This window comes from Lithobates pipiens, unplaced genomic scaffold (genome assembly GCF_037356315.1).
Source record: "Lithobates pipiens isolate NorthernLeopardFrog02 unplaced genomic scaffold, aLitPip1_a1.2 Scaffold_55, whole genome shotgun sequence".
Lineage (NCBI taxonomy): Eukaryota > Metazoa > Chordata > Amphibia > Anura > Ranidae > Lithobates > Lithobates pipiens.
Genome location: NW_027507877.1, coordinates 3,928,186 through 3,952,936, shown reverse-complemented (window position 1 = coordinate 3,952,936; position 24,751 = coordinate 3,928,186). Strand labels below are relative to the sequence as shown.

At 44.6% G+C, this 24,751-nt stretch overlaps 1 protein-coding gene across 1 annotated transcript in view; it reads left to right on the top strand.

The window, feature by feature from the left end:
* Positions 1-24,751, top strand: part of LOC143957703 (cytosolic phospholipase A2 gamma-like) — a 159,923-nt gene that overhangs the window by 108,712 nt on the left and 26,460 nt on the right. Inside the window, exons 11-13 of the mRNA XM_077467395.1 lie at positions 5,380-5,415; positions 16,693-16,743; positions 19,824-19,919. Coding sequence (XP_077323521.1) covers positions 5,380-5,415; positions 16,693-16,743; positions 19,824-19,919 — 183 coding nt within the window. The remainder of the gene's footprint in view (positions 1-5,379; positions 5,416-16,692; positions 16,744-19,823; positions 19,920-24,751) is intronic.

Here is a 24,751-nt window from a genome sequence, read left to right as displayed (position 1 = left end):
AATTCCTTCTTTTGGGTTGACATTCTGTCTAGGAGTCATGGACAGGTCACCAGCTTCATACGGCCAGCCCTCACGCACAAGGATGAGGGGGAGAGGCTGAGATTCTTTTTTAGTTGAGAATGCTATCCCCCCCATTTTGTTCTTGTTTTCCTCCAGCCCTTCCAGGTCACACCTCAAAAATTGTGGTCCAGGACGACATAAACCTTGCCAGGTCGCAACATCATCACTCATCACCCAGGTCCCGACGTGATTCTCTATCCAGAACTAGACTTGTGCACAACGGAAAATTTAATTTAGTTTTGGCTCGTTGTCATTCGTAAAATACATAATTTCATTCTGTTATATTCGTTATGTTACGTTAATACGTTTTCGGATAATTCGTTATTATTCGTAGAGTGTCAAATTCATTCGTTCATATTCGTTGAAATTCGCTATTTATGTATGTATAGACATTCGTGATAATGATTCGTAGTTTGGAAAGTCGTTTGTTTATTGAATCTTTTAACACACACAATGACAACGTCTCTTCTCCTCGGCTCAAATACAACACAACATCCTTCTAACTCAGTTCTCAGGAATGCACTTTGCCAGTAATCCAACCTCCAGCACAAAACTAATTAGCTGATTGGACTATAAAATTTACTTTGAGCTGACCTTTTGTTTCATTAGATCTTTAAAGAATTACGAATCATGTCGAATTCATTCAAATTCATTCAAATTCATTTATTATATTTCTTTCGTATTCGTTGTTATTCGTTATTTTTTTATTCGGACATTCGAATGCATCCGAATGTCCGAAAGATACGAAACGAATTGCACAAGCCTATCCAGAACCCAACAGCAGAGGAGATGTTCCTATTCCTCCTCCAAACAGAGGGCATGTTCCCATTCCTCCTCCAAACAGAAGACATGTTCCAATTCCTCCTCCAAACAGAGGAGATGTTCCCATTCCTCCTCCAATTCTCCAATTAGAGGAGATGTTCCCATTCCTCCTCCAGTCACAGCACTCACTGCTATGACAGCCGCTCTGATCGCAGAGCCGTCTGGGGAGGTGGGACACAAGTCCCGGAGGGCAAGTCGCTGTGTGACCCATGTTATGCCTGGGCGGTTGGAGAAAAAGAGACAGAAAACCAATAGATGTAGTCTCTTGTCAAGCGTGTGGTGCAGCAGTTCCTAAAAGAGTGGGGTACAACCCACACATGGAGTCAGTCAATCACACTATCTGGCTCCCTGGCTCATGAGGCCGAGGAGGATCCAGGCCCATCCCAGCCCTACGATGCTTCTCCCCGATCTTCAGAGAGTGAGTTAGAAGGAGACGACTTTGCTGGGGGGTTTTGACTTTGATCTTGTTTCTCTGCTAGTCAAAGCGCTCAGAAAGGTCCTTAAGTGGGAAGACTCTTCTACTCTATCAGATAAACAAAGGAAGTTCTTTAAACACTTGGGGAAAGAACATTCTCCTTTCAGAATTGAAGGATATCATTGATGAGGAGTGGAGCAAAATAGACAAGAAAGCTTCTATGTCAAGAAAAACCTCCAGATTATATCCCTTCAAGGCAGAGGAAGTAAAACAACTGGAAAACGCTCCTCTCGTGGATGCAGCATTGATGCATCTGGTAAAACACACCACTCTTCCCTTGGATGATGCTGTATCCTTCAAGGATGGTCTTGAGAGGAGAATGTATGGCTTGCAAACTCGCCCTGGCCCTAGTGACTATGTCCAAGGCTATGGAAACCTGGACAAAGAATGTGGACTCCGTACTCTGAGGGGTTTCAGAAGAGTTAGTCGGAGGCTCGGCAGTCCAGGAGCTAAAGCTGCCAGTGGCTTTCCTGGGGGAGGCTTCTATCAATCTTATCCACTTGCTGGCCTGGACTATGCTTTGGTCATGGCTAAGCAGGTCTTGTGGTTACGGCCATGGGTTACGGATCCATAACCAAACAAGCCTGGTGTGGGATCCCCTTTGAGGACTCCTCGTTATTCAGTAAAAGGCTTAAGAGCACTATAGCCCGGCCACCGGTGGGAAATTGGGGCTTCCTACCCCAAGATAGGCATCTGTTTGGTCAGAAGAGACCTCAACTTAGTAGACACAGTACCGAGCATTCAAGGGAAGCATGCTCTTACAGGCCCAGAGCGCAGGCTTCCTTCTGAAAGTCTGCTAAAAGCCAAGCATCCAGTGGACGTGAGGAGGCTAAGTGGTTTTGAGATCAGGCCTGCCCAGGCGGGTCAGGTGGGGGCTCATTTGCTTCTCTTCTGGCACATCTGGGTGGCCTCAATCTCACTTACTGGACCATCAAGACAGTATCCTCAGGCCACACATGGTCCTTCACAAGTATTCCTCCCCCCAGATTTATTTCCACCCTGCTACCACATCGGAAGAAAAGAAGCAGGTGTTACTATCCTATGTGGATTTGAGAAAAAGATACATTGTTTATGTAGCACTAACCCCCAAAGGAGCTGCTGGTTATTTTTGGGCTTACCGTTACCTTCCGCTTCTCCTTGTTGCACATCTAGGGGATGTCCCGTGGTAGATGGCCCAGTAACTTGAGACTGACAATAGATCCAGTTGAATGGATTTTATTTGATAAATTCAACCATTGAACAGTCTTTTAACTTGGGATAAGAGGGTTGGAAAGGAAAGTTCATGTACTCTCAATGTCAAAGTCTATAAACATTAAGGAACTTGCTTACTTTGACTGCATCCAGAGAATAGCCATTTGCAGCTGGATGAACACTCAGATTGGACAGTCCCTCTCTCACAAGGCCTAGCAGCCAGTGTTTACTCAAGAACAAAGTCTTTATCACCAACGTTGTTGCAGAACACTTAGGGAAACTAAGCTGTAGAATACTTGTAGGATACCTGGATCTTTCAGCCCGCTTGGCAATAACAAGACCAGATTCTCTTGTTTACTTCAGCCCTTCCAGGCTCTTGTTAAGAAAACCAACCTCACACGTGGTGTTCTTCTAAAGAGTCCTCCCCTGGAATGCTTGAAGTTCAATGGGTGAATGAATGAATGAATGAAATACTTGTATAGCGCACAATGCGAACTGAATCTCCTCTAGGCGCTGTGGCCAGATTTGATCATCTGCTAAAAGAGGAAGGTCTTGAGTTTTTTTCCTAAAAGCCAGGTGATTTTCTTCCAGGTGGATGTTGATTGGTAGAGCATTCCATAGCCGAGGCCCTTGGACAGCGAATCTCCGATCCCCCTTGGATTTATACCGGGCTTTGGGCATGAGGAGGAGGTTTTTGTTGGCTGATCGAAGACCAGGAGACCAGAGGGTCTCTCCCGAACCCGAGACGGTGCCCATCCACCTTGGAATCCTTCCTTAGTTCCCTTGCCTTGGGCTAGCCAGCCCGAGGCATCAAAGTCGGGTGGATCCGCACCCCAGGCCATAGCCTTCCTGAGGGCTGGTCAGGAGGACCAGGACCATGTAGTCAGCACAGCATACTGGACCGGAACCCAGAACCACGTGATGTCCGTGTCTTAAATAACCTCTCTCAGAGGGAACAGCGGGAAGGCACTCCCACTGACCTGACTCCGAGAATGAATAATCTAAGTGCCCAACCAGACCATAGTTCCATGCCTGCCACCGGAGACAGTCCCCCCCTGTGGCCAGGCTCAACATCTCACAGTCCAGTCAGACTGACACAGAAGTCAAATTTAGGCGAATAGGCCCAAACCAAACTGTGGTTTGGGTAAAGTTTTAATTTTGAAAAACATAGATCATGCTCTTCAGGAGCCTGCCGCTACATTTACGTTGCAAGAGGAGAAGAATGGAAGTAATTATTGTCATCATTATGTCAAATGTGGTGTCAGACCACGGCTCTTTTCGCAATTGGTGGAGGATGTGGGCACAGGGTCAGAGGCTTCATCCTTCCAAGACTTTTCAAAGTCTCTGGACTCCAGAACCCAACCCAGGAGCCATAAGTAAGGCCTAAAGGCTGAAAGGTGTTGTGTTTTTTTTTTGGCTATGTATTTAGCAGCTTTGTAATAATGTTTTGAAGCATTTTTAGATGATTATTGTGGCACTCGCCTTTTCTCTTTCTTTGCCAGTCTTGGAGGTTGTGGAGACCTTCTCACTCGGAGTGCCCTGCCGAGAAGCAGATGTTTGTTGCCTGGGAGGTGGAAGCTTGGATACACCTGTTCCCGATCCATTACCAATCCTGCAGAAAACGGGAGTATCCTTCACTTTGCATAAGAGCAAAGAATATCACCAGCACACCAAAGATCTCCAGAGTGGGTCCTAAGCTTTAACAGACAATCACATCATTACAGTAGATTGCAATGTTTTGAAGTCACAAACGACCCCTTCATCAGGCATGCCTGATGAAAGGGGTCCTCTGTGGCTCTGAAACATTGCACTCTGCTGTAAAAGTGTGATTGTTGATTAAAGCTTAGGACCCACTCTGGAGAACTTTGGTGTGGTGGTGACATTCTTTTGCTCTTATTCATAGTGGAGGGTGATTCTGTTTTCTCCAGGATTGGTGATACCTGGATCAGGAACAGGTGTATCGAAGCTTTCACCTCCCAGGTAATGAACGTCTGCTTCTTGGTGACATTCTTTTGCTCTGACTTGACACGGTTCCAGATGGTGGTCACTTCGGCACCCATGTATATTCACAGCCATTTATACAGGCATGTGTGTGTTGGGAATAGTGCATTGAAACTCCACTATAAATAGAAACCCTGAAACCCCTAAACCTGCATTAGTGAGAACCCTGTGTGATATATACCCTTTATGATCCCATGAAACAGTGCAGTTCTTTCACAATTAATAGAACAATAGATAGATGGAGCACTAAACTAAACAGTAATCTTCCTTAACTGGCAATAATTCATATTTGATTATGATGTTTAAAAATGTTACTGTGAAATATGAACTGCAGTTCAATGGGTGAGCACAGGAATCAGAGTAGAAACGCACTACAGCAAGGAGTTTCATTACAGGAAGTGTCAGGTCTCACACTACAGACAGAAGTCATGCATAAACCTGTGCAGTGCATGCCTCATGTTTCTGCACCAATTGAAACTGTTGACACAGGATTACGAAATAAGGGGGTCACTGGCATTCTGGTAAGACTCTGGTGTGGATTTGGGTGTAAAATTGGACAAACTGGATTTCTTTCCAATCTAACACAGAGTCTTTAGTTGGGAATTTTTTGCTACTCACTTCACATTTTTTGAGGTGTATATTGTAGTACATTTCACTGTGTACTCTCTGGATTATTTTAAGTAATTTATCTATATGTTTATTATTTTATATTGTTATTAATGGATCGTCACTCATTTAATTATGTTTAGACTCACAACTAGATTTTATGCACTGCACTTTTTCAATGGTATTATCCTGTACATGTTATCTGTGTGTTTCACTTTATGCAGATGAGTCAAAGAAGTTTAGCCCGGAAATGGAACAAGGTAGGTAACGTTGTGGATGAATTGATATGGTGTCAGATCATGTCCCTTTTGTTAATTGGTGGAGGATGCGGGCACAGGGTTAGAGACTTCTTCCCTTCCAAGACTTTTCAATGTCACTGGTAGGGATGAGCCGAACACCCCTCGGTTCGGTTCATACCAGAACTTTCGAACGGACCTAAAATTTGTTGCGAACTTTAGAGGTCTATGGGTCTCGAACGTTCGAAATAAAAAGTGCTAATTTTAATGGCTAATATGCAAGATATTGTCCTAAAAAGGATTTGAGGACCTGGCTCCTGCCCCAGGGGACATGGGTCAATGCCTAAAAAGTTTTTTTAAAAATTAAAGTTTTTTTCGAGAGCACTGATTTTAATGACGATTAAATTGAAAAAAAAAGTGAAATATTCCTTTAAATATCATGCCTGGGGGGTGTCTATAGTATGCCTGTGTAGTGGCAGGTGTTTCCCGTGTTTAGAACAGTCCCTGCACAAAATTATATTTAATGGAAAAAAAAGTAATTTAAAACTGCTTGCGGTTTTAATGTAATATCTGGTTCCGGCAATATGGATGAAAATCATTGAGAAAAATGGCATAGGTAGCTCCCCCTGCCCATTACCAGCCAGTTTGGGTCTTGTACAGATATTAAGGGGACTGTGTAGGTTTGTTTTGTTAAGTAGAATCTGTTTGTAATTTTGAACTGGTACATTTTTAAAGTGTAGCTCCAGTCAAAAAAATCTATTTTTAAGCTTTTTGGAAAACATGGGGAAGGGTTATCACCCCTGTATAATTTGGTTTGCCGTCCGTCTTTTTTCATCTCACTTCCTGTTGTCTCCTTTCGTTTGCAAGTAGGAGACGTTTGTAAGTTGGATGTTTGAAAGTAGGGGCCTGCCCTATATGCTCTGCAGAAATTTGCGCCTAAGGTGTTGGTGTTGCCACAACACTGTAAGTCCTCAAAGTGACTCTTGGTAGGCGCTGGAGCGCCCTGCTGTGAACAATGATATCAAGAATTGTAATTACATGCCATTGTTGAACAGTGGTAGAAAAATAGGGCCTTTGGTGGTTGTGGTGGTGGTAGTGGTGCTGGTGCCACAACACTGTAAGTCCTCAAAGTTACTCTCGGTGGGAGCAGGAACGGGCCCTGCTGTGAAATTTTATATTAAGAATTGTTAAACAGGAGCTGAAAAATTGGGCCTTAGGCACTGCTTGCTGGTGCCACAACACTGCAACTTCTCCCAGATACTCTAGTTGGAGTGCAGGAATGAGCCCTGCTGCAAAGCATTGCATCAAAAATTGTAATTACACGCCCCTGTTGAACAGGGACTGAAAAATTGGGCCTTAGGCACTGGTGCTGGTGCCACGACACTGCAACCTCTCCCATATACCCTATTTGTAGTGCAGGAATGAGCCCTGCTGAAAAGCATTGGATCAAAAATTGGAATTACACGCCCCTGTTAAACAGGGGCTGAAAAATTGGGCTGGTGGCATCACCCAGAACCAAAAATGTTCTTCCAAGATATTAGCTCAATTGTATACTGTGCAAGCTCTGACCAGTGATCCATCCTCAAGACCCAGTAAGCCAGAGGATTTTCGGTGGGAAAGGTGTCCAAGTCTGACCTTGCCCCTAGGTATTCCTGCACCATGTAAATCAGACGCTGGTGATGGTTGCTGGAACCGATCATACCTTGGGGCTGCGGACTAAAAAATTGTCTGAACGCATCGGTCAGATGGCCACCTTCTCCACTGCTCCTTCTGACCGATGCCTCAGCAACACGTTGGTTGGACCAGGAGTTTGTAACCTCCCAGTCTCTGGGAACGCATTGCACAGACCTTTCTGCAAGGCCTCCCAGAGATGTCTCATCCTCTGCTCCCTCTGCGACAGCAAGATAAGATCCGCAACCTTACACCTGTACCATGGATCAAGGAGAGTGGCCAGCCAGTAATGGTCCCTCTCCTTGATCCGAAGAATACGAGGATCCTTCCACAGGCTTTGCAGGATCAGGGAGGCCATGCAGCGTAGGTTAGCTGAGGCATTCAGTCCGGAGTCCTCTGGGTCACTAAGGACAACATGATCCGCAGCTACCTCCTCCCAGCCACGTACAAGTCCATGGGTTTCTTGGGACTGTAAATCATCCCACAAGACTGCTGCTGCTGATGCTGAGTGCCAGGCTCCACCTCCATGCTGACACAATCCTCCTCCTCTTCGTCTTTTTCCTGTGTGATGGGTGGGACAGCAGGAACACTGTCTTGATAAAAGGGGTCTTGAGAGGCAAGGAAGTCCTCCTCTTCCTGCCTCTGTTCTGCTTCAAGTGCCCTGTCCATTATTCCACGCAGCGTATGCTCCAACAGGTGGACAAGAGGTACAGTGTCACTGATGCATGCACTGTCACTGCTCACCATCCTTGTGGCCTCCTCAAACGGTGACAGGACAGTGCATGCATCCCTGATCATGCCCCACTTGCGTGGTGAGAAAAAAACAAGCTCCCCTGACCCTGCACTGGTGCCGTAGTCACACAGGTACTCATTGATGGCCCTCTGCTGCGTGTGCAGCCACTGAAGCATGGCCACGTTGAGTTCCACCTGGTGAGCATGTGACATATAAGGTGGTTCTTGGGCAGGTTCAACTCCTTTTGGAGCTCAGCCAGCCGAGCACAGGCATTAAATGATCTGCGGAAATGCACACAGACTTTCCTGGCCTGCTTCAGGACATCTTGTAAGCCCAGGTACCCGCCCAAGAACTGCTGCACCACCAGGTTAAGGACGTGAGCCACACAGGGCACATGGGTCATTTGTCCCTGTTGGAGGGCAGAGAGGAGGTTGGTGCCATTGTCGCAAACCACCAATCCTGGCTTAAGCTGGCATGGCGTCAACCACCTCTCGGCCTGCCCCTGCAGAGCTGACAAAATATCTGCCCCAGTGTGGCTCCTGTCCCCCAAACAAACCAGCGCAAGCATGGCATGGCATTGTTTTGCCTGCGTACTTGCATAGCCCCTTGAACGCCTACGGAGCACCACTGGTTCCGAGGACAGAGCACTGTAAGAGGCCATGGAGGAAGAAGAAGAGGAGGGGTGGAGTAGAGAGGTGTGTCACAACCAGTAGTAGCATTTTGGAGGCGTGGTGGCGGAACAATCTCCAACACTACTGCACCTTGTCCTGCATCCTTGCCAGCTGTTAGAAGAGTGACCCAATGGGCCGTGAAAGACAGGTAACGTCCCTGTCCATGCCTGCTGGACGATGAGTCAGCGGTAATATGCACCTTACCACTGACTGACCTGTCCAGCGAGGCAAGGACATTGCCTTCCACATGCCGGTAGAGAGCCGGAATCACCTTCCGTTAGAAAAAGTGGCGTTTAGGGACCTGCCACTGAGGAACCGCACATTGCACAAACTCACGGAAGGGGGCCGAGTCTACCAGCTGAAAAGGTAGCAGTTGAAGTGCTAGCAATTTAGCCAAGCTAGCATTCAACCGCTGGGCATGTGGATGGCTGGGAGTGAACTTCTTTCTACAATCCAGCAGCTGGGGCAGGGAAATTTGCCTACCTACAATCGGACGTGGGTGTACTGCTAGCAGAGTTTCCACAAGAACTTGGCTGTGACACACCTAATTCTACACCTTCATTCCTCTCAGCGCAGGTTTCAGAGAGGACTGAAGGTCTAGTGGGGTTGGAGATCCCAGCTGATGAGGAGCAAGGAGAGGTTTGCTTTGTTCTTTGGTGTGGGTCTTTGAGGCAAGCTTGCCAACGAGCTGCATGGCAGGTCAACATATGTCTGGTCAAGCATGTGGTGCCCAAGCAGCTAATATGTTGCAAATAGCAGCGGTGCGATCTGATGCACTCGTCTCAAAAAAGGCCCACACCAAAGAACCTTTAGAATAAAGAGCAGAGGCAGCGCCCTGCACAGGCGGAGCTCTGCGGTGTGATTCAGATGTGCCTCCTCCTCCTCCTCTCTCCTACCAGGCACCCACGTGGAGTCAGTGCCCTCATCATACCCTACCTCTTCATCACTGGAGCAAACCTGGCAGTATGCTGCAGCTTGTGGAACATGACTGCTAGATTGCTGTCCTTCTTGAGCATCCCCTCTCTCTGCGCTCACGCTACTGCCTTCCTCTAGCTGAGTATCATCATCAGAGCCTACAAAACACTGGGCATCCTCCTGGAGCATGTACCCAACACTGTGCTCAAACAGTTCGGGGGACTCCTCAGGAGGACGTGGTGGGTCTAGGGAAGGAGTCACTGATGATGACATTGAGACGAGGGAAGAGGATGCGTTGGCAGCTGCTTTGCTAGTACCCTGAGCCTGGGTGAGAGAGGATGAGGAAGATGAAGAGGGCTTGGTCATCCACTCTACTAAGTCTTCGGCATGATGCGGCTGAACACATCCAGCTGCCGAAAATAAGGGCAAGCGTGTCCCATGGCCACGTGCTGATGACGATGCACCGCGTCCACGACCAACACTGTTGTCTCTAGACACAGAGCCTGCTTGCCCTCTTTCATTGGCTCGTGCCTGTCTGCCTCTCCATGTTGGCCTTCCAGACATGGAAATGGCCTGCAGGGAGATGGGAAAACCAGCAATTGGGTAGTGTATATTGTGCTGGAGGCACAAAACACCCACTAACTCCTGCAGATGTCTTTATTATAGAACACCAGCAATAAAGGGCAGATACAGGTGTATATTGTGCTGTGCTGGAGGCACACAACACCCACTAACTCCTGCAGATGCCTTTATTATAGAACACCAGCAATAAAGGGTAGATATAGGTGTATACTGTGCTGGAGGCACACAACACCAACTAACTCCTGCAGATGGCTCAATTAGAGAAGAGCAATATAGGTAGCTGCAGGTGTATACTGTGCTAGAGGCACACAACACAAACTAACTCCTGCAGATGGCAGATGGCTCAATTAGAGAACAGCAATGAAGGGTAGATATAGGTGTATTCTGCGGTGCAGGCACACAGACAACACCCAGTCACCCACTAACTCCTGCAGATGGCAGATGGCTCAATTAGAGAACTGCAACAAAGGGTAGATACAGGTGTATTCTGCGGTGCAGGTACACAGACAACACCCAGTCGGCCACTAACTCCTGCAGGTGGCAGATGGCTCAATTAGAGAACTGCTACAATGAGTAGATATAGGTGTATTCTGCGGTGCAGGCCCACAGACAACACCCACTAACTCCTGCAGATGGCAGATGGCTCAATTAGAGAACACTCAGAACAGCAATGATGGGTAGATACAGATGTATTGTGCGGTGAAGGCACACAGACAACATCCACTAACTCCTGCAGACGCCGGAACACTACACTACGCCTTATATAGTGTGGGGCGTGTACTACATAGCCTGAGCTATAATTGGCCATAGGCATCCTGCCTGTGGCCAATCATGGCTCCCCTCGCTGCCGGCACTGTGATTGGCCAAGCATGCAGGGTCACAGTGCATGCTTGGCCAATCATGAGCCAGCAATGCACTGCGATGGTGCAGTGCATTGTGGGCCGTGAGCGCCACGTGAATTTGGCGCGAACGGCCCACAGAGTTCTGGCTTCGCCGAACGAACCCGAACACCAAGCTCATCCCTAGTCACTGGACTCCAGAACCCAATCCAGTAATTACCAATCCTGCAGAAAACAGTGAAACCAGTGTCTTTCACTACAAATGGGCACCCTGAAGCCCTGTCATAATAGATAAATATGTAGCAGTGTGTTGCCACTAGTTACTAACATCCACCATATCACCCTGCTGCCCGACCTTCATATACCACTTCTGAGACAATGAACAGTCATTTGCTTTGCTTGTTTTTGTTTATTGGGAGACTATAACTTGGTTGGAGAAAGGGTATATGGGATGCCCATAGATCAAATTACTTTCCCATCATATTTGTAAATTAGAACTTCAATTGAGCCTCGAAGAACTGAGGCACATATTTAACATCTACTGTCTCTTCCCTGCATCACCATGCAGATTATTGCTCCTCCTCTGCATAATTCCTGCAGACTATTGCTACCAGGAATCCTTCCCTCCTGCAAAACATATTCTGTAGCACATTATGTTTCTTGTCACATCCTCTTCTATATGCAAAAGAACCCACTCTGAATAGTCTCTAATGCTGACTCTGATTGGTTGCTGCTACTAGGCCAGAAGCCTGCAGTACCTCTCCCCGTAGGCCTAGAAGTTTAATAGCATGTGCTGAACGGTGGACTACTGTTCCCAGCTAGTCCAGCTTACAAATCCTGTGCCTTTGGAGCGCATCGGTTTGACACTATTCCCCACAGTCTCTCTTCTGCTCCAGGACTCCTCATCAATGACCGTGTAAAAATGAGGACTTCATCCATGACTTTGTGAGGATGAAGTTCCCTCACAGACTCCCTGGCATGTCTCCACATCCAGCACTTCACTGTGGTACACTCACCGACCTTTCTCTGCCCCGAGTCCATGATGGAGAACTTAACCGGACCGTACATTCCGACAGCTTCTCCTGCCCCTCTGCTCCAGGATCTCCTCATCAATGACCATGTAATGATAAGGACTTCATCTATGACCGTGTAAGGGTGAAGTTCCCTCACAGCTGTCTCGGGCCTCCTCCCGTGATTGGCGCAACCCCCCCCCCCCCCAGATGGGGGTGCCTTCCTGCTGCTGTCTAGTACTGCATTCTTCACTTCTCTCAGCTGACAACTCCTCCCAGTGGCCTGTTACCTCAGCATATATGGGAGGCCTGCCCCCTGCCAATTCCAGTTGGGGATTGGTCAGGGCTCCTCACATGAGCTGCCTGCCACTCCAGTTCTGGGCCCTGCCCCTCTAAATTCTCACTGGAAGCAGGGGAGGCACCTCAGAACCAAAGTACAGGTGGTCACACCCACTGCTACACTAACCACTCCCAGACCCAGATCAAAAACAAACAGGCCTAGCTTGCAGCATAGGCATGCTTAAATTTACCTGTACTGGCAAAAATACTCACTCTAGCACCTATCTATGGTAGAGGGTGCTACATTCACCCCCCACCATTTTAGAGCTGGTCCCCAGCTATGGAAAAAAAATTAATTTCCAAAAATTACCTCTAGGACACAGGAGTAAATGCATCCCATATCAATTGGTTGGATGGGGGGAAAGGGTGAAAACTTGGACAGGGCTTTTATCACAGCTACATTAGATATACAGCTTTTAGTTATATTTGGCATAATGTAAAATTTTATCCATCATGTTGATTAACCACTTAAGGACCGCCGCATGGCAATGTACGTCGGCACAATGGCACCGACAGGCACAAGCACGTACATGTACGTGCTTGCCTTACAGCGGGTGGGGGGGTCCGATCGGATCCCCTCCCACTGGCTGTGGCGGTCCGTTTCGCTTCAGGAGCGATCCGGGATGAGGGGATGGCCGTTGGTTTCTGGCCATCCCCTCTTGATCACTCCTGGCGAATGAGAAGCTTCCCCCGCCTGTGTAGTGTAAACACAGGCAGGGAGGAAGTGATGTCATTCTCCTCGGGGCAGTCTTTTTGACTGGACTGCGAGGAGAACAGAGAAAGTAAGTGTGCACCAACACTACACTGACATGTAGGTACACATAGGCACACAAATCACTTTTAGGTTCCCCGTCAGGTTTTTATAGCGTTAGGTACCCCCATATACTACCTAATAAAGATTTTAACCCCTTGATTGCCCCTAGTTAACCCTCTCACCAGTGATGACCGTATAAGTCCCCCAGGCAGCGCTAGGTTAGTGCCAGTACTGCTAACACCCACACGCAAAGCATAAACCTCCCGTAGTGGTATAGAATCTGAACAGATCAATATCTGATCTGATCAGATCTATACTAGCGTCCCCAGCAGTTTAGGGTTCCAAAAAAACACATTGTTAGCGGGATCAGCCCAGATACCTGCTAGCACCTGCGTTTTGCCCCTCTGCCCAGCCCACCCAAGTGCAGTATCGATCGATCACTGTCACTTACGAAACACATAACTGCAGCGTTCGCAGAGTCAGGCCTGATTCCTGCGATTGCTAACAGTTTTTTTTTGTAGCGTTTTATATTTAAATTCTGAAGGCAGTGCTTGGTTTTCGGGGTCCCGTACGTGGCTAGGCTCCCAAAAAGTCCCACATATGTGGTATCCCCGTACTCAGGAGAAGCAGCAGAATATATTTTGGGGTGCAATTCCACATATAACTATGGCTTGTGTGAGCAATATATCATTTAGTGACAACTTTTTGTAAACTTTTTTTTTTTTTTTGTGTCATTATTCAATCACTTGGGACAAAAAAATAATAAAAATTCAATGGGCTCAACATGCTCCTCAGCAATTTCCTTCGGGTGTCTACTTTCTAAAATGGGGTAATTTGGGGGGGGATTTGTACTGCCCTGCCATTTTAGCACCTCAAGAAATGAGATAGGCAGTCATAAATTAAAAGCTGTGTAAATTCCAGAAAATGTACTCTAGTTTGTAGACGCTATAACTTTTGCGCAAACCAATAAATATTCGCTTATTGGCATGATTTTACTAAAGACATGTGGCTAAATAAATTTTGGCCTAAATGTATGACTAAAATTGAGTTCATTCGATTTTTCTTATAACAAATAGTAGAAAATATATATATTTTTTTAATTTTCAGTCTTTTTCCTTTTACATCGTAAAAAATAAATATCACAGAGGCAATCAAATACCATCAAAAGAAAGCTCTATTTGTGGGAAGAAAAGGACGCATATTTCGTATGGGTACAACATTGCATGACCGCGCAATTACCAGTTAAAGCAGTGCAGTGCGAAATTGTAAAAAGACCTCTGGTCCTTAGGCTGACAATTGGTCCGGGGCTGAAGTGGTTAAACCTCATGATAGACAGCAAGAGACGGAACTACAACCATATTTCATGAAGCTTTTAGCATTATGTCAGCTACACCATTTACTAAACATTACAGGATACTAGGATACTAGGGTTTATATGTACCGATACGAGCATTTGCCCGAGTTCTTGTACTCGGGCAAATGTTCCGATGCTTCACCCGATACCGGGACATTCAGAGTGATCGATGAGGAGGGGGAGTTACAAACACTGATCACCCTATAGATTTCAATAAAGCCAGACAGCCATTTCTCCTCTTCTCTCTCCCCCGTTTCAGCTGCTTTAGTGAAATCTACACAGAGGTGATCAGTGTGTCACGATCTGGAGTCAGGCTCAGAGACCAATAGCTATAGCAGCAGAGCAGATATTCACACAGGTCACCCTGGCTGATGGCACGGGTTCATCTGAGGTGCAGGGTCTAAGCACTAACCGGTATTCACCAGAGCTCCCAAAGGTGGAGATGGGCTTGGCTGCGTGTTAGTGCCAGGTCGCGGTCCTCAGGATAGCCCCACCAGGAGGTGAGCAAGCCGGGGGTCTGGTAGCAGATATAGCAGGTAGAGATCAAGCAGAAGCGTAGTTGAGAAACAAGCCAAAAGTCGGTAACCAATAGTTGCAGGTTGGGATTCAGCAGAAGCGTAGTCCAGGAGCAAGCCAAATGTCGGTAACGAAAGGTAGCAAGGATACGGTCGGCAGCAGGAGAGATAGAAGCAAGATATTGGCTGGTAAAGGCACAATATTCTGGCAAGGAGGAAGTGCAGAGACATGGCTTATATAGGAAGTTCATGGGAGGAGCAAAGGGTTCAAGGTTCAAGGCAAACAAGATTCAAGACATGATCACTAAAGGAATTGTCCAAGGAGCTGTCCAGCATTCCAGGTGGCTCAGCAAGCAGAGTCACTGCCAGACACACCAGAGGTCCCAGGTTCAAGCCCAGGTCCTAACACAGTGCTTGTAACTGCCCCCAAAGCCGCACTGATCACCGTTGACTGTCCCTGTATCCTCCAGTCCCCCTCTGTTCTGCTGCTGTCCCCCTCAATGTCCCCCTCCGTTCTGCTGTCCCCCTCTGTTCTTCTCGGTGTCCCCTCTATTCTGTCCCCCTCCGTTCTCCTCTGTGTCCCCCTCCATTCTCCTCTGTGTCCCCCTCCGTTCTGCTGTTCTCCTCCATGTCCCCTTCAATTCTGGCCCCCCTTGATGCTGCTTTCCCCCTCTGTTCTCCTTTGTGTTCCCCTCTGTTCAGTCCAACTCCGTGCTGCTCTCCCCCTCTGTTCTCCTTTGTGCCCCCCTCCATTCTGTTCCCCTTCGTGCTGTTATCCCCCTCCATTCTCCTTTGTGTCCCCCACTGTTCTGCTGTCCCCCTCCATTCTCCTTCGTGTCCCCCTCCATTCTGTCCCCCACTGTTCTGCTGTCCCCCTCCATTCTCCTTCGGGTCCCCCTCCATTCTGTTCTCCTCCGTTTTGCTGTCCCCCTCTGTTCTCCTTTGTGTCCCCCTCTGTTCTGTCCAACTCTGTGCTGCTCTCCCCCTCTGTTCTCCTTTGTGCCCCCCTCTGTTCTGTTCCCCTTCGTGCTGCTATCCCCCTCCATTCTCCTTCGTGTCCCCCTCCATTCTGTTCTCCTCGGTTTTGCTGCCCCCCTCCGTTTTCCTCCGTGTCCCCCTCCGTTCTGCTGTCCCCTCTGCTCTCCTCCTTGATCTTTCAGGATGGAGAGCGGAGGTAGGAGCTCCTTCCTTTTCCAAATGAACAGACAGTGATAACTGACTCTGTCCATTCACATAACTGAAACATGGTTACCTGTGTTTCCTATGCTTCAGTTTATGAATGGAGAGGAGTCTCTGTCTCCTCTCCATTCATTTTCATGGCAGCTGAGGCTGCTGAGTAGGGACTGGGAAACATGTCCTCAGTCCCTTTCCCTATCTCAAAGGGGAAATGTCAGGGGTCTGTTAAGAACCCTGATATCTTACCAAAACCCTCAACAGGACTAACATTAATAAAAAAAAAAGAATTGCAATAAATAATAAAAATAAATTGATTGTAAAAAATAACAAAAAATTAAATAAAAATACACACTGACACTGTCCACTCCCCCCCCCCCCCCCCTTTAAAAAAAAATAGTGTAAAAAAAAAACTTAAAAAAATAAATTAAATTGCAAAAACAAAAACAAAAAACTACTGACACACGTTCCACTGTCACATGACATGACAAAAAAAGTATCGGTAATCGGGGGCGGCAAGTATTTGAAAAAAGTATCAGTACTTGGACTCGGCCTTCAAAAAGTGGTATGGAGACAACCCTACAGGTTACAATGTAGCAGTATAGAACATCCCATTATTCTTCATATGACATGTGATACATTTTACATCCATTCAGAAATACATTTCCATAGAAAACTGTCTTTTATTCTTCTGTACATGTGACATTTGGGTGATACTGATGCCATCTTCTTTTATTTTGTCTAGAAATAATAAAGAACATGGAAATCCATTCTTCCTTTTTGGATTCTCTAGAAGGTATGTAATACAGGAGGACTGATTTATAAGATGAGGCGATATTAATGTCATCTTGTTTTATCTAGAACAGGGGTCTCCACATTTTCATGTATAAATATATAAAGGGACATTATCTCCATGTATAATACATAAGGGGGGGATATGATCTCCATATATAAATACATAAGGGAGGATATGATCTCCATGTATAAATATGTAAAGGGATATGATCTCCATGTATAATACATAAGGGGGGATATGATCTCCATGTATAATACATAAGGGGGTTATGATCTCCATCTATAAATACATAAGGGGGATATGATCACCATGTATAAATACATAAGGGGGATATGATCACCATGTATAAATACATAAGGGGGTTATGATCTCCATGTATAAATATATAAGGGGGATATGATCTCCATGTATAAATATATAAGGGGGATATGATCTACATGTATAAATACATAAGGGGGATATGATCACCATGTATAAATATATAAGGGGGTTATGATCTCCATCTATAAATACATAAGGGGGATATGATCACCATGTATAAATACATAAGGGGGATATGATCACCATGTATAAATACATAAGGGGGTTATGATCTCCATGTATAAATATATAAGGGGGATATGATCTCCATGTATAAATACATAAGGGGGATATGATCACCATGTATAAATACATAAGGGGGATATGATCACCATGTATAAATACATAAGGGGGTTATGATCTCCATGTATAAATATAAAAGGGGGGATATGATCTACATGTATAAATACATAAGGGGGGATATGATCTCCATATATAAATACATAAGGGGGATATGATCTCCATGTATAAATATGTAAAGGGATATGATCTCCATGTATAATACATAAGGGGGATATGATCTCCATGTATAAATACATAAGGGGGTTATGATCTCCATGTATAAATATATAAGGGGGATATGATCACCATGTATAAATATATAAGGGGGGATATGATCTCTATGTATAAATACATAAGGGGGGATATGATCACCATGTATAAATACATAAGGGGGGATATGATCACCATGTATAAATATATAAGGGGGGATATGATCTCCATGTATAAATACATAAAGGGGGATATAATCTCCATGTATAAATACATAAAGGGGGATATAATCTCCATGTATAAATATATAAGGGGGGATATGATCATCATGTATAAATACATAAAGGGGGATATAATCTCCATCTATAAATACATAAGAGGGGATATGATCTCCATGTATAAATACATAAGGGGGGATATGATCTCCATGTATAAATACATAAGGGGGGATATGATCACCATGTATAAATACATAAGGGGTGGGGGGGGGATATGATCTCCATGTATAAATAGATAAGGGGGATATGATCACCATGTATAAATACATAAGGGGGGATATAATCTCCATGTATAAATACATAAGGGGGGATATGATCTCCATGTATAAATACATAAGGGGGGATATGATCACCATGTATAAATACATAAGGGGGGGGATATGATCTCCATGTATAAATATATAAGGGGGGATATGATCTCCATTTATAAATACTTAAGGGGGGTATGATCTCCATGTATAAATACATAAGGGGGGATATGATCACCATGTATAAATACATAAAGGGGGATATAATCTCCATGTATAAATACATAAGAGGGGATATGATCTCTATGTATAAATACATAAGGGGGGGGGGGATATGATCTCCATGTATAAATAGATAAGGGGGATATGATCACCATGTATAAATACATAAGGGGGGATATGATCTCCATGTATAAATACATAAGGGGGGATATGATCTCCATGTATAAATACATAAGGGGGGGATATGATCACCATGTATAAATACATAAGGGGGGATATGATCACCATGTATAAATACATAAGGGGGGATATGATCTCCATGTATAAATAAATTTAGAAATGTCTCCTTCTTCAGTTCCCCGATATCCCAAAACTGAACTGCATATTCCAGATGATGTCTTATTAATGATTTGTACAGATGATCTCTCTCTCTCTCTCTCTCTCTCTCTCTCTCTGCAGTCTATACCTCTCTTAATACAAGAAAGGACTTTGCTCGCTTTAGAAATTGCAGCCTGGCATTGCATGCTATTATTAGTCTTATGATCTATCAGAACACCCAGATCCTTCTCCACCATTGACTCCCCCAACTGTTCTCCTCCTAGCATGTATGATTATTAGGTATATGATCTCGCAGATCCTTCATTATTGAATCCTCAATGCTGTCGTCCTCCTAAAATCTACATGTATTATGTCAGTGGTCTACCAGAATACTCAGGTCCTTCTCCATCACTGACTCAAGAACACAAAACCCAAATCCAATAAGGGCACCAAACAAGCATCCGAGAGTTTAAGGTTTTTTCTTAATGATAATTGATTCATATCAGGACATTTCTAGTGCTTTTTAGGGGGCCAAGAACACTTCGCCTTCATCGGGGGTGAGGAATTTGGACTTGGTGAGAAAATACCAAGCAGATCTGCGATTTCCTGATTTCATCATTTTCAGGACTTGGGTCAGTGTTAATGCAGCAGAAACATTTTTTTTTTACCCCTCCAAACATGACTGAGGAGAAGATATTGAAGTGATCTGGAGATATCCTTATATTTTTTTTTTGTAGGCCTCACAAAGGGAAAGTTTTGGACCCCTAAAATGCATTGCATACTTTTTGGATTGTCCCACCGACTTTTACTGAAATGAAGTCAGTGGTGAGGCACTTTACATGATCCCACAAGCCAAGGAGATCCTGTGGGGTGTGGAAGCCGTCTTCTCAGAAGCAGATCCTTTATATCAACATCAATACTATAAGAAATAATACCAGTGAGATGACCCTACAGGTCTGACGCTATTTTCCACTTTCCTCAAACATGGGATATTCTCTCCATTTGGCATGTGTGGGGAAACATGGTGGTGCCCAGTGAAGTATTTGGAGGGTCATATACATGTGGATCATGTACGCTGTTTTGCAGAAAGTTCTTCTATTGATTTTCTCTTGTCTGACAATGGTTCAGGTCGCTTTTAAGATTTTTTTTTAATTTTCTCTAGATATTTATGACGATGTTGTAGTGGTGAAGAACATTGCAGCTTGTCTTTGGGCATGGGAATGGGGAACAACAAACAATTTCCTCTACAAATGCAAAGGTGAGTGTACCGTATGGGTGACATTGTGACAAAGAAACGTTCTCTAAATCAGAAATTGATTATTATTGACCACCTGATAGGATCCATAGTTCTGGATGGTGTAGGACCTCCCTGACCTTCCAATCTCCAGTTCCAGTAAGGTCCGATTCTTTGACATGAAATTGCCTATTACAGAGATAAGATGGTGGCCATCCACTTCGAATGCTTTCATGCTTTCCATGAAAAACCTTTCTCTGGTTGTGGATAGAGTAGGGGAGAATTTCTACCTTTTTGTTTTTTTTATTTTCCTGTCTATATTCCCATTGGGGAGATTCACTTTCTCTATTTGCACTGATGACCATTGGAGGTCTGTCAGTGTAAACAGACAGATCTCCATTCAGTCAGGGGAGAGGAGACAGATCTGTTGTTCATACTAAGTATGAGCAGTGATCGGTCTCCTCCTCCTGGCAGTCCCATCCCCCTACAGTTAGAATCACTCCCTAGGACACACATTTAACCTCTTGATCCCCCCAGTGTTAACCCCTTCCCTTTGAGTGACATTTATACAGTAATCAGTGGCTATTTATAGCACTGATCGCTGTATAATTGTCAATGGTCCCCAAAAAGTGTCAAAAGTGTCCGATCTGTCAGCTGCAATGTCACAGTCCCAATAAAATTCGCAGATTACTAGTAAAAAAAATGAAGAATAAAAATCTCCTATCATGTAGACACTATAACTTTTGTGCAAGCCAATCAATATATGCTTATTTTGATTTTAACCACAACATACAGGGATATACAATGTAATACTGACATATAATCACACACACAGGTTTGACTTGATGGACTTGTGTCTTTTTTCAACCTCACCTACTGTGTAACTATGTAACTATGTAAGTGTCCTATTATTAAAATTCAGCAGCTACAGTATGTATAGCTGCTTACTTTTCATTTTTGGAGGGTGGGGTATTGCTTTAAGGGGGGGTGGGGTGGACTTCCTGATCATGTCCCCACTGTGATTGGCTGTTAGTGGTCACATGATCGGGATCCTTTTCTCTTGGTTCCTGAGAAGTAGAGACAAGGGATGAGCCAATGCTTCAGGCATTCGGATGAACATCCAAACCTTCTTCTCTCCAGTCAACTGTTCAGCAGGAGCCAAATTTGATATATGACAGTTTCCCGCTGTCAATAGTTGCTAAGAAGGCATTTATAGTAACAGCTGTTGTCACCACCAGAACCATTCACTTACATGGCCAGGAATCCCTGATCACAAAAGCTACAGAGGGGGGATAGCAGTGATATCATTGCCCAAATAGGGCCATAATTGTTCATTTATAGTCCTATAGCGAGGATAGCATTGCCCATATATGGCCTCTGACGTTGACCAAATATGGTTGTATGAGGTCATTTATAGTCCTTATTCCCAGTGTTAGAACATCCCCATGTGCAAAGTTCCCTAATCAACAATCCTCTTCAAGTAATCTTCTCTCCAATATCATAAATACTCACCAGATAGTAAGACCCCCTCTTTTATAATGGGTCAAATCACACTTGTGCTCAGCTACAATCCCGTGTCCCCCTCTCCTCTTCCCTCCATTGCTTGTCACACCTTCTGTTCAATAATTCCTCATGGATAAACAAAAACCATCATAAAGTGATACTATCAAACCGCAACCGTGCTTCCCCACACTTTGCTTATTGTGTGCACATAAATACGTAGTGACCTCAACACTGTGCCACCAACACTCTTCCACCATCAGGTGTCCTCTCATGCAATGAAGCCTCACCAGAGCCTTGCAAGCTTAATCGGTCTAGAATGCACCCAATTGTCATTCTCCTCTTCTCTGCTACCTTCTCCAGAGTCACCATTCCACCTCATAAAAAAGAGATTCCAATAGTGTAGTATTTTTATGTAAAAACATATATATTTTTTTTCCAGTATGCTTACATGTACAAGGGAAAGCTCACACATCCATTAATAGATGGCCGCACTGCAAATTCCAGTCCCTGCTCTTGATAAAGTCTAATGGAATGAAACGTGTCGAAGGAAGTGATGTTATCACAGGAAACAGAAGTGTGTCACAGGAAACAGAATTTGTGGTGCGGCCATCTTTGTGGCACTAGATGGCGCTGATAATACAGGAAGTGTGGGAATGTTCATCCTGATTGTACCGATGTTTTGTTAATTCAGACAACCAACGTTTTATACATCGGCCCCTTACTGTCTCTTCTGCATTAAAAAGCTTGCTAGTTTACACTTTAATAAAAATGTACATTTAAAAATCTTATAAATGACTTTAACAACCTAAAGTTTGTGTGAGATTTTTGTGTATGGCTTTACATATTCTCCCATTTGGAAATTCTGAAAATATTTGTAAGAGTGTCTCTTTTATTTAACTTAAAAATACTGATGAACCAATAGAATTCTCACAAGGGCACCTGAACATGTTTTGACTTTCTTTTGTGTGATGATATTATTTTTCCTTTCAATTCGTTTTTTATTGGATTTTATAGTTTCACAATAGATGAGAAAACAGTAGAGTTAAGGCACTTATTACACTGCGCACAACCTGGTACATGAGCTCAATTCCCAGTAAATAATTTTTCAACAAAGATCTTGCTCAAGGTATTAATATGGAATAGGTAGTGGAGAAAAGATAAAGTTAGTAACGTAACGTAAAAACAATTTGACAATTCAACAAACACAGTCAGATACTATCATGTCACACTGCAATCATATAAAGAGTGGTGTCAATAGTCTGAGAGCTTCAAATACCCCACCAGCCAAGGACGCCATTGGTCAACAATGGGCGAGTATTTACCAATACTGGACGCAAAGAATACTTCATTTGTTCCATGGGTATTTGTCGTTTGGATAACCACCTCTATAACTGGGACCTTAGATTCCTTCTAGTAGTCCTTCTAGTATCGAACTATGGTAAGGCATGCTGCCAACAGAATATGTGATACCAAGGTTCGAGATGCAGGAGGAATAGACTCTATTTCCAGGGATAGTATTGCCATACCTGGAGCTGCTGGAATTTTCAGTCCTAGAACCCGAGTAATGAGATTAAAGACTTGGGGCCAATATTTAGACAGTCTTGGGCAAAACGATATAATATGTATTAAGGTCTCCCGAGCCTCCACAATTTCTCCAGCAGTTGGGAGATGTGTCTGGGGAGTATTTAGATTAGTCCATGTGGATTTAGATTAGTCCATGTGAATTTAGGTACCATCATCAAAATGTTTTGGGTCAATTCCCATAGGTTGGTGTTTTTTGTAGAGGCACATTTAGCGCTCAAGGCCCTCTTCAACCGCTTAACAGAGTATTCTTTACCAAAGTCTTGCTCCTAAGCTAGGATTGGAGAGGATTTGATAAATTATTTTTTATCTTGGATTCTGTGTATAGAATAATGAAATACTCTTGTTTTTTGTGTGAATAGTTTGATAATATTGGGCTATTTGCCAGGGAAAAGATATAGCCGGACTTCGAGTGTTTTTCAATAAGTGGGCGATTTGAAGGTATTGATAGTTACTAGTGGAATTGTCACGTAACTGGTGGTTGAGCCCACTTATGCAGGGAGCAGCTTCTCGTATTCCTCTGGCTTGAGAACCCCTGATAGAGCAGACAGGGGCTCGGGAGTGCAAAGGGGCACAAGTGCCTGACACCAAGTGCTGTCACATGGCATGCACCCATGCTCACTATCGCACATGTGTGTGCTCGTGCGTGCTCCCGTTCGCACTTGCATGCGCGTGTGCCAGATGGCTCTTTTGATGGGAGTTTTGTGCACAGATCTTCTACTGTTAGTCAGATTACTGGGATGTCTTCCTTGACATTGCCCCCCTCCAAGGGGCAGCCTCCGGATGCCCAATTGAGCCATCTTACTTGGGTGCGCCTTCTTGAAGGCCAGAATCAGTCTTTCTGCGTGAATGTTGGATTCTGGCTCCCATGAATTGTCATCTGGGCCATATCCTTTCCACTTCACCAGGTACTGGACTTGATTACGTCTCTTCCTGCAGTCCAGGATTGACTCCACTTTGAACTCAACCTCCCCATCAATCAGTACTGGTTCAGGAGGACCGGTGTTTTGGTAAATGAAGGGAACCAGAACGGTGGGTTTAGGTAGAGCTATGTGAAAAACAAGTGAATCCGGAATTATTCTGGTAGTTTCAATTCATAGGTCACACTGTTGATTTTATTTTTCACAGGGAAGGGACCTACAAACTTAGGGATCAATTTCTTGGAAGGGCACACCAGTTTTAGGTTTATGGTCGACAGCCAAACTTGATCTCCAGGTTCCAAATTAAGTTCCCCCCTTCTTTTCCTACAGAAGATCTCCTTATAGTATTCCTGAGTTCTTGTCATTGTTTCTTGGAGTAATTTGCTGTTGGTACTGAAAAAATTCAGTCTCTTGAGCGGCTGGTACTGAGCATTCTGGGAAGTTGTTTGACAGAAACAAGGGGTGAATCACGTAATTTGTGAAGAATGGAGTTTGCTTGGTGGCAGAGTGGACTGAGTTATTGTATGGAAATTCAGCAAGAGGTAGGAGAGGAACCCAGTCATCCTGAGAGAATGAAGAAAAACACCCCAAGTATTGCTCCAGCATTTGGTTTGTCCTCTCTGTCTCTGGCCATTGGTTTGAGGATGGTATGTGAAAGAGAAAGAGAAGTTAATCCTCAGGGAACCACATAGTGCCCTCCAGAACTTCGAGGTAAACTGTACCCTCGGTCTGAAATAATATCTGCAGGAATCCCGTGGAGCCTTACAATCTCCTCAATGAAGACTTTTGCAGTTTCAGCAGCAGAAGGGGTACTCCTCATTGGTAGAAAATGAGGCATCTTGGAAAGTCTAT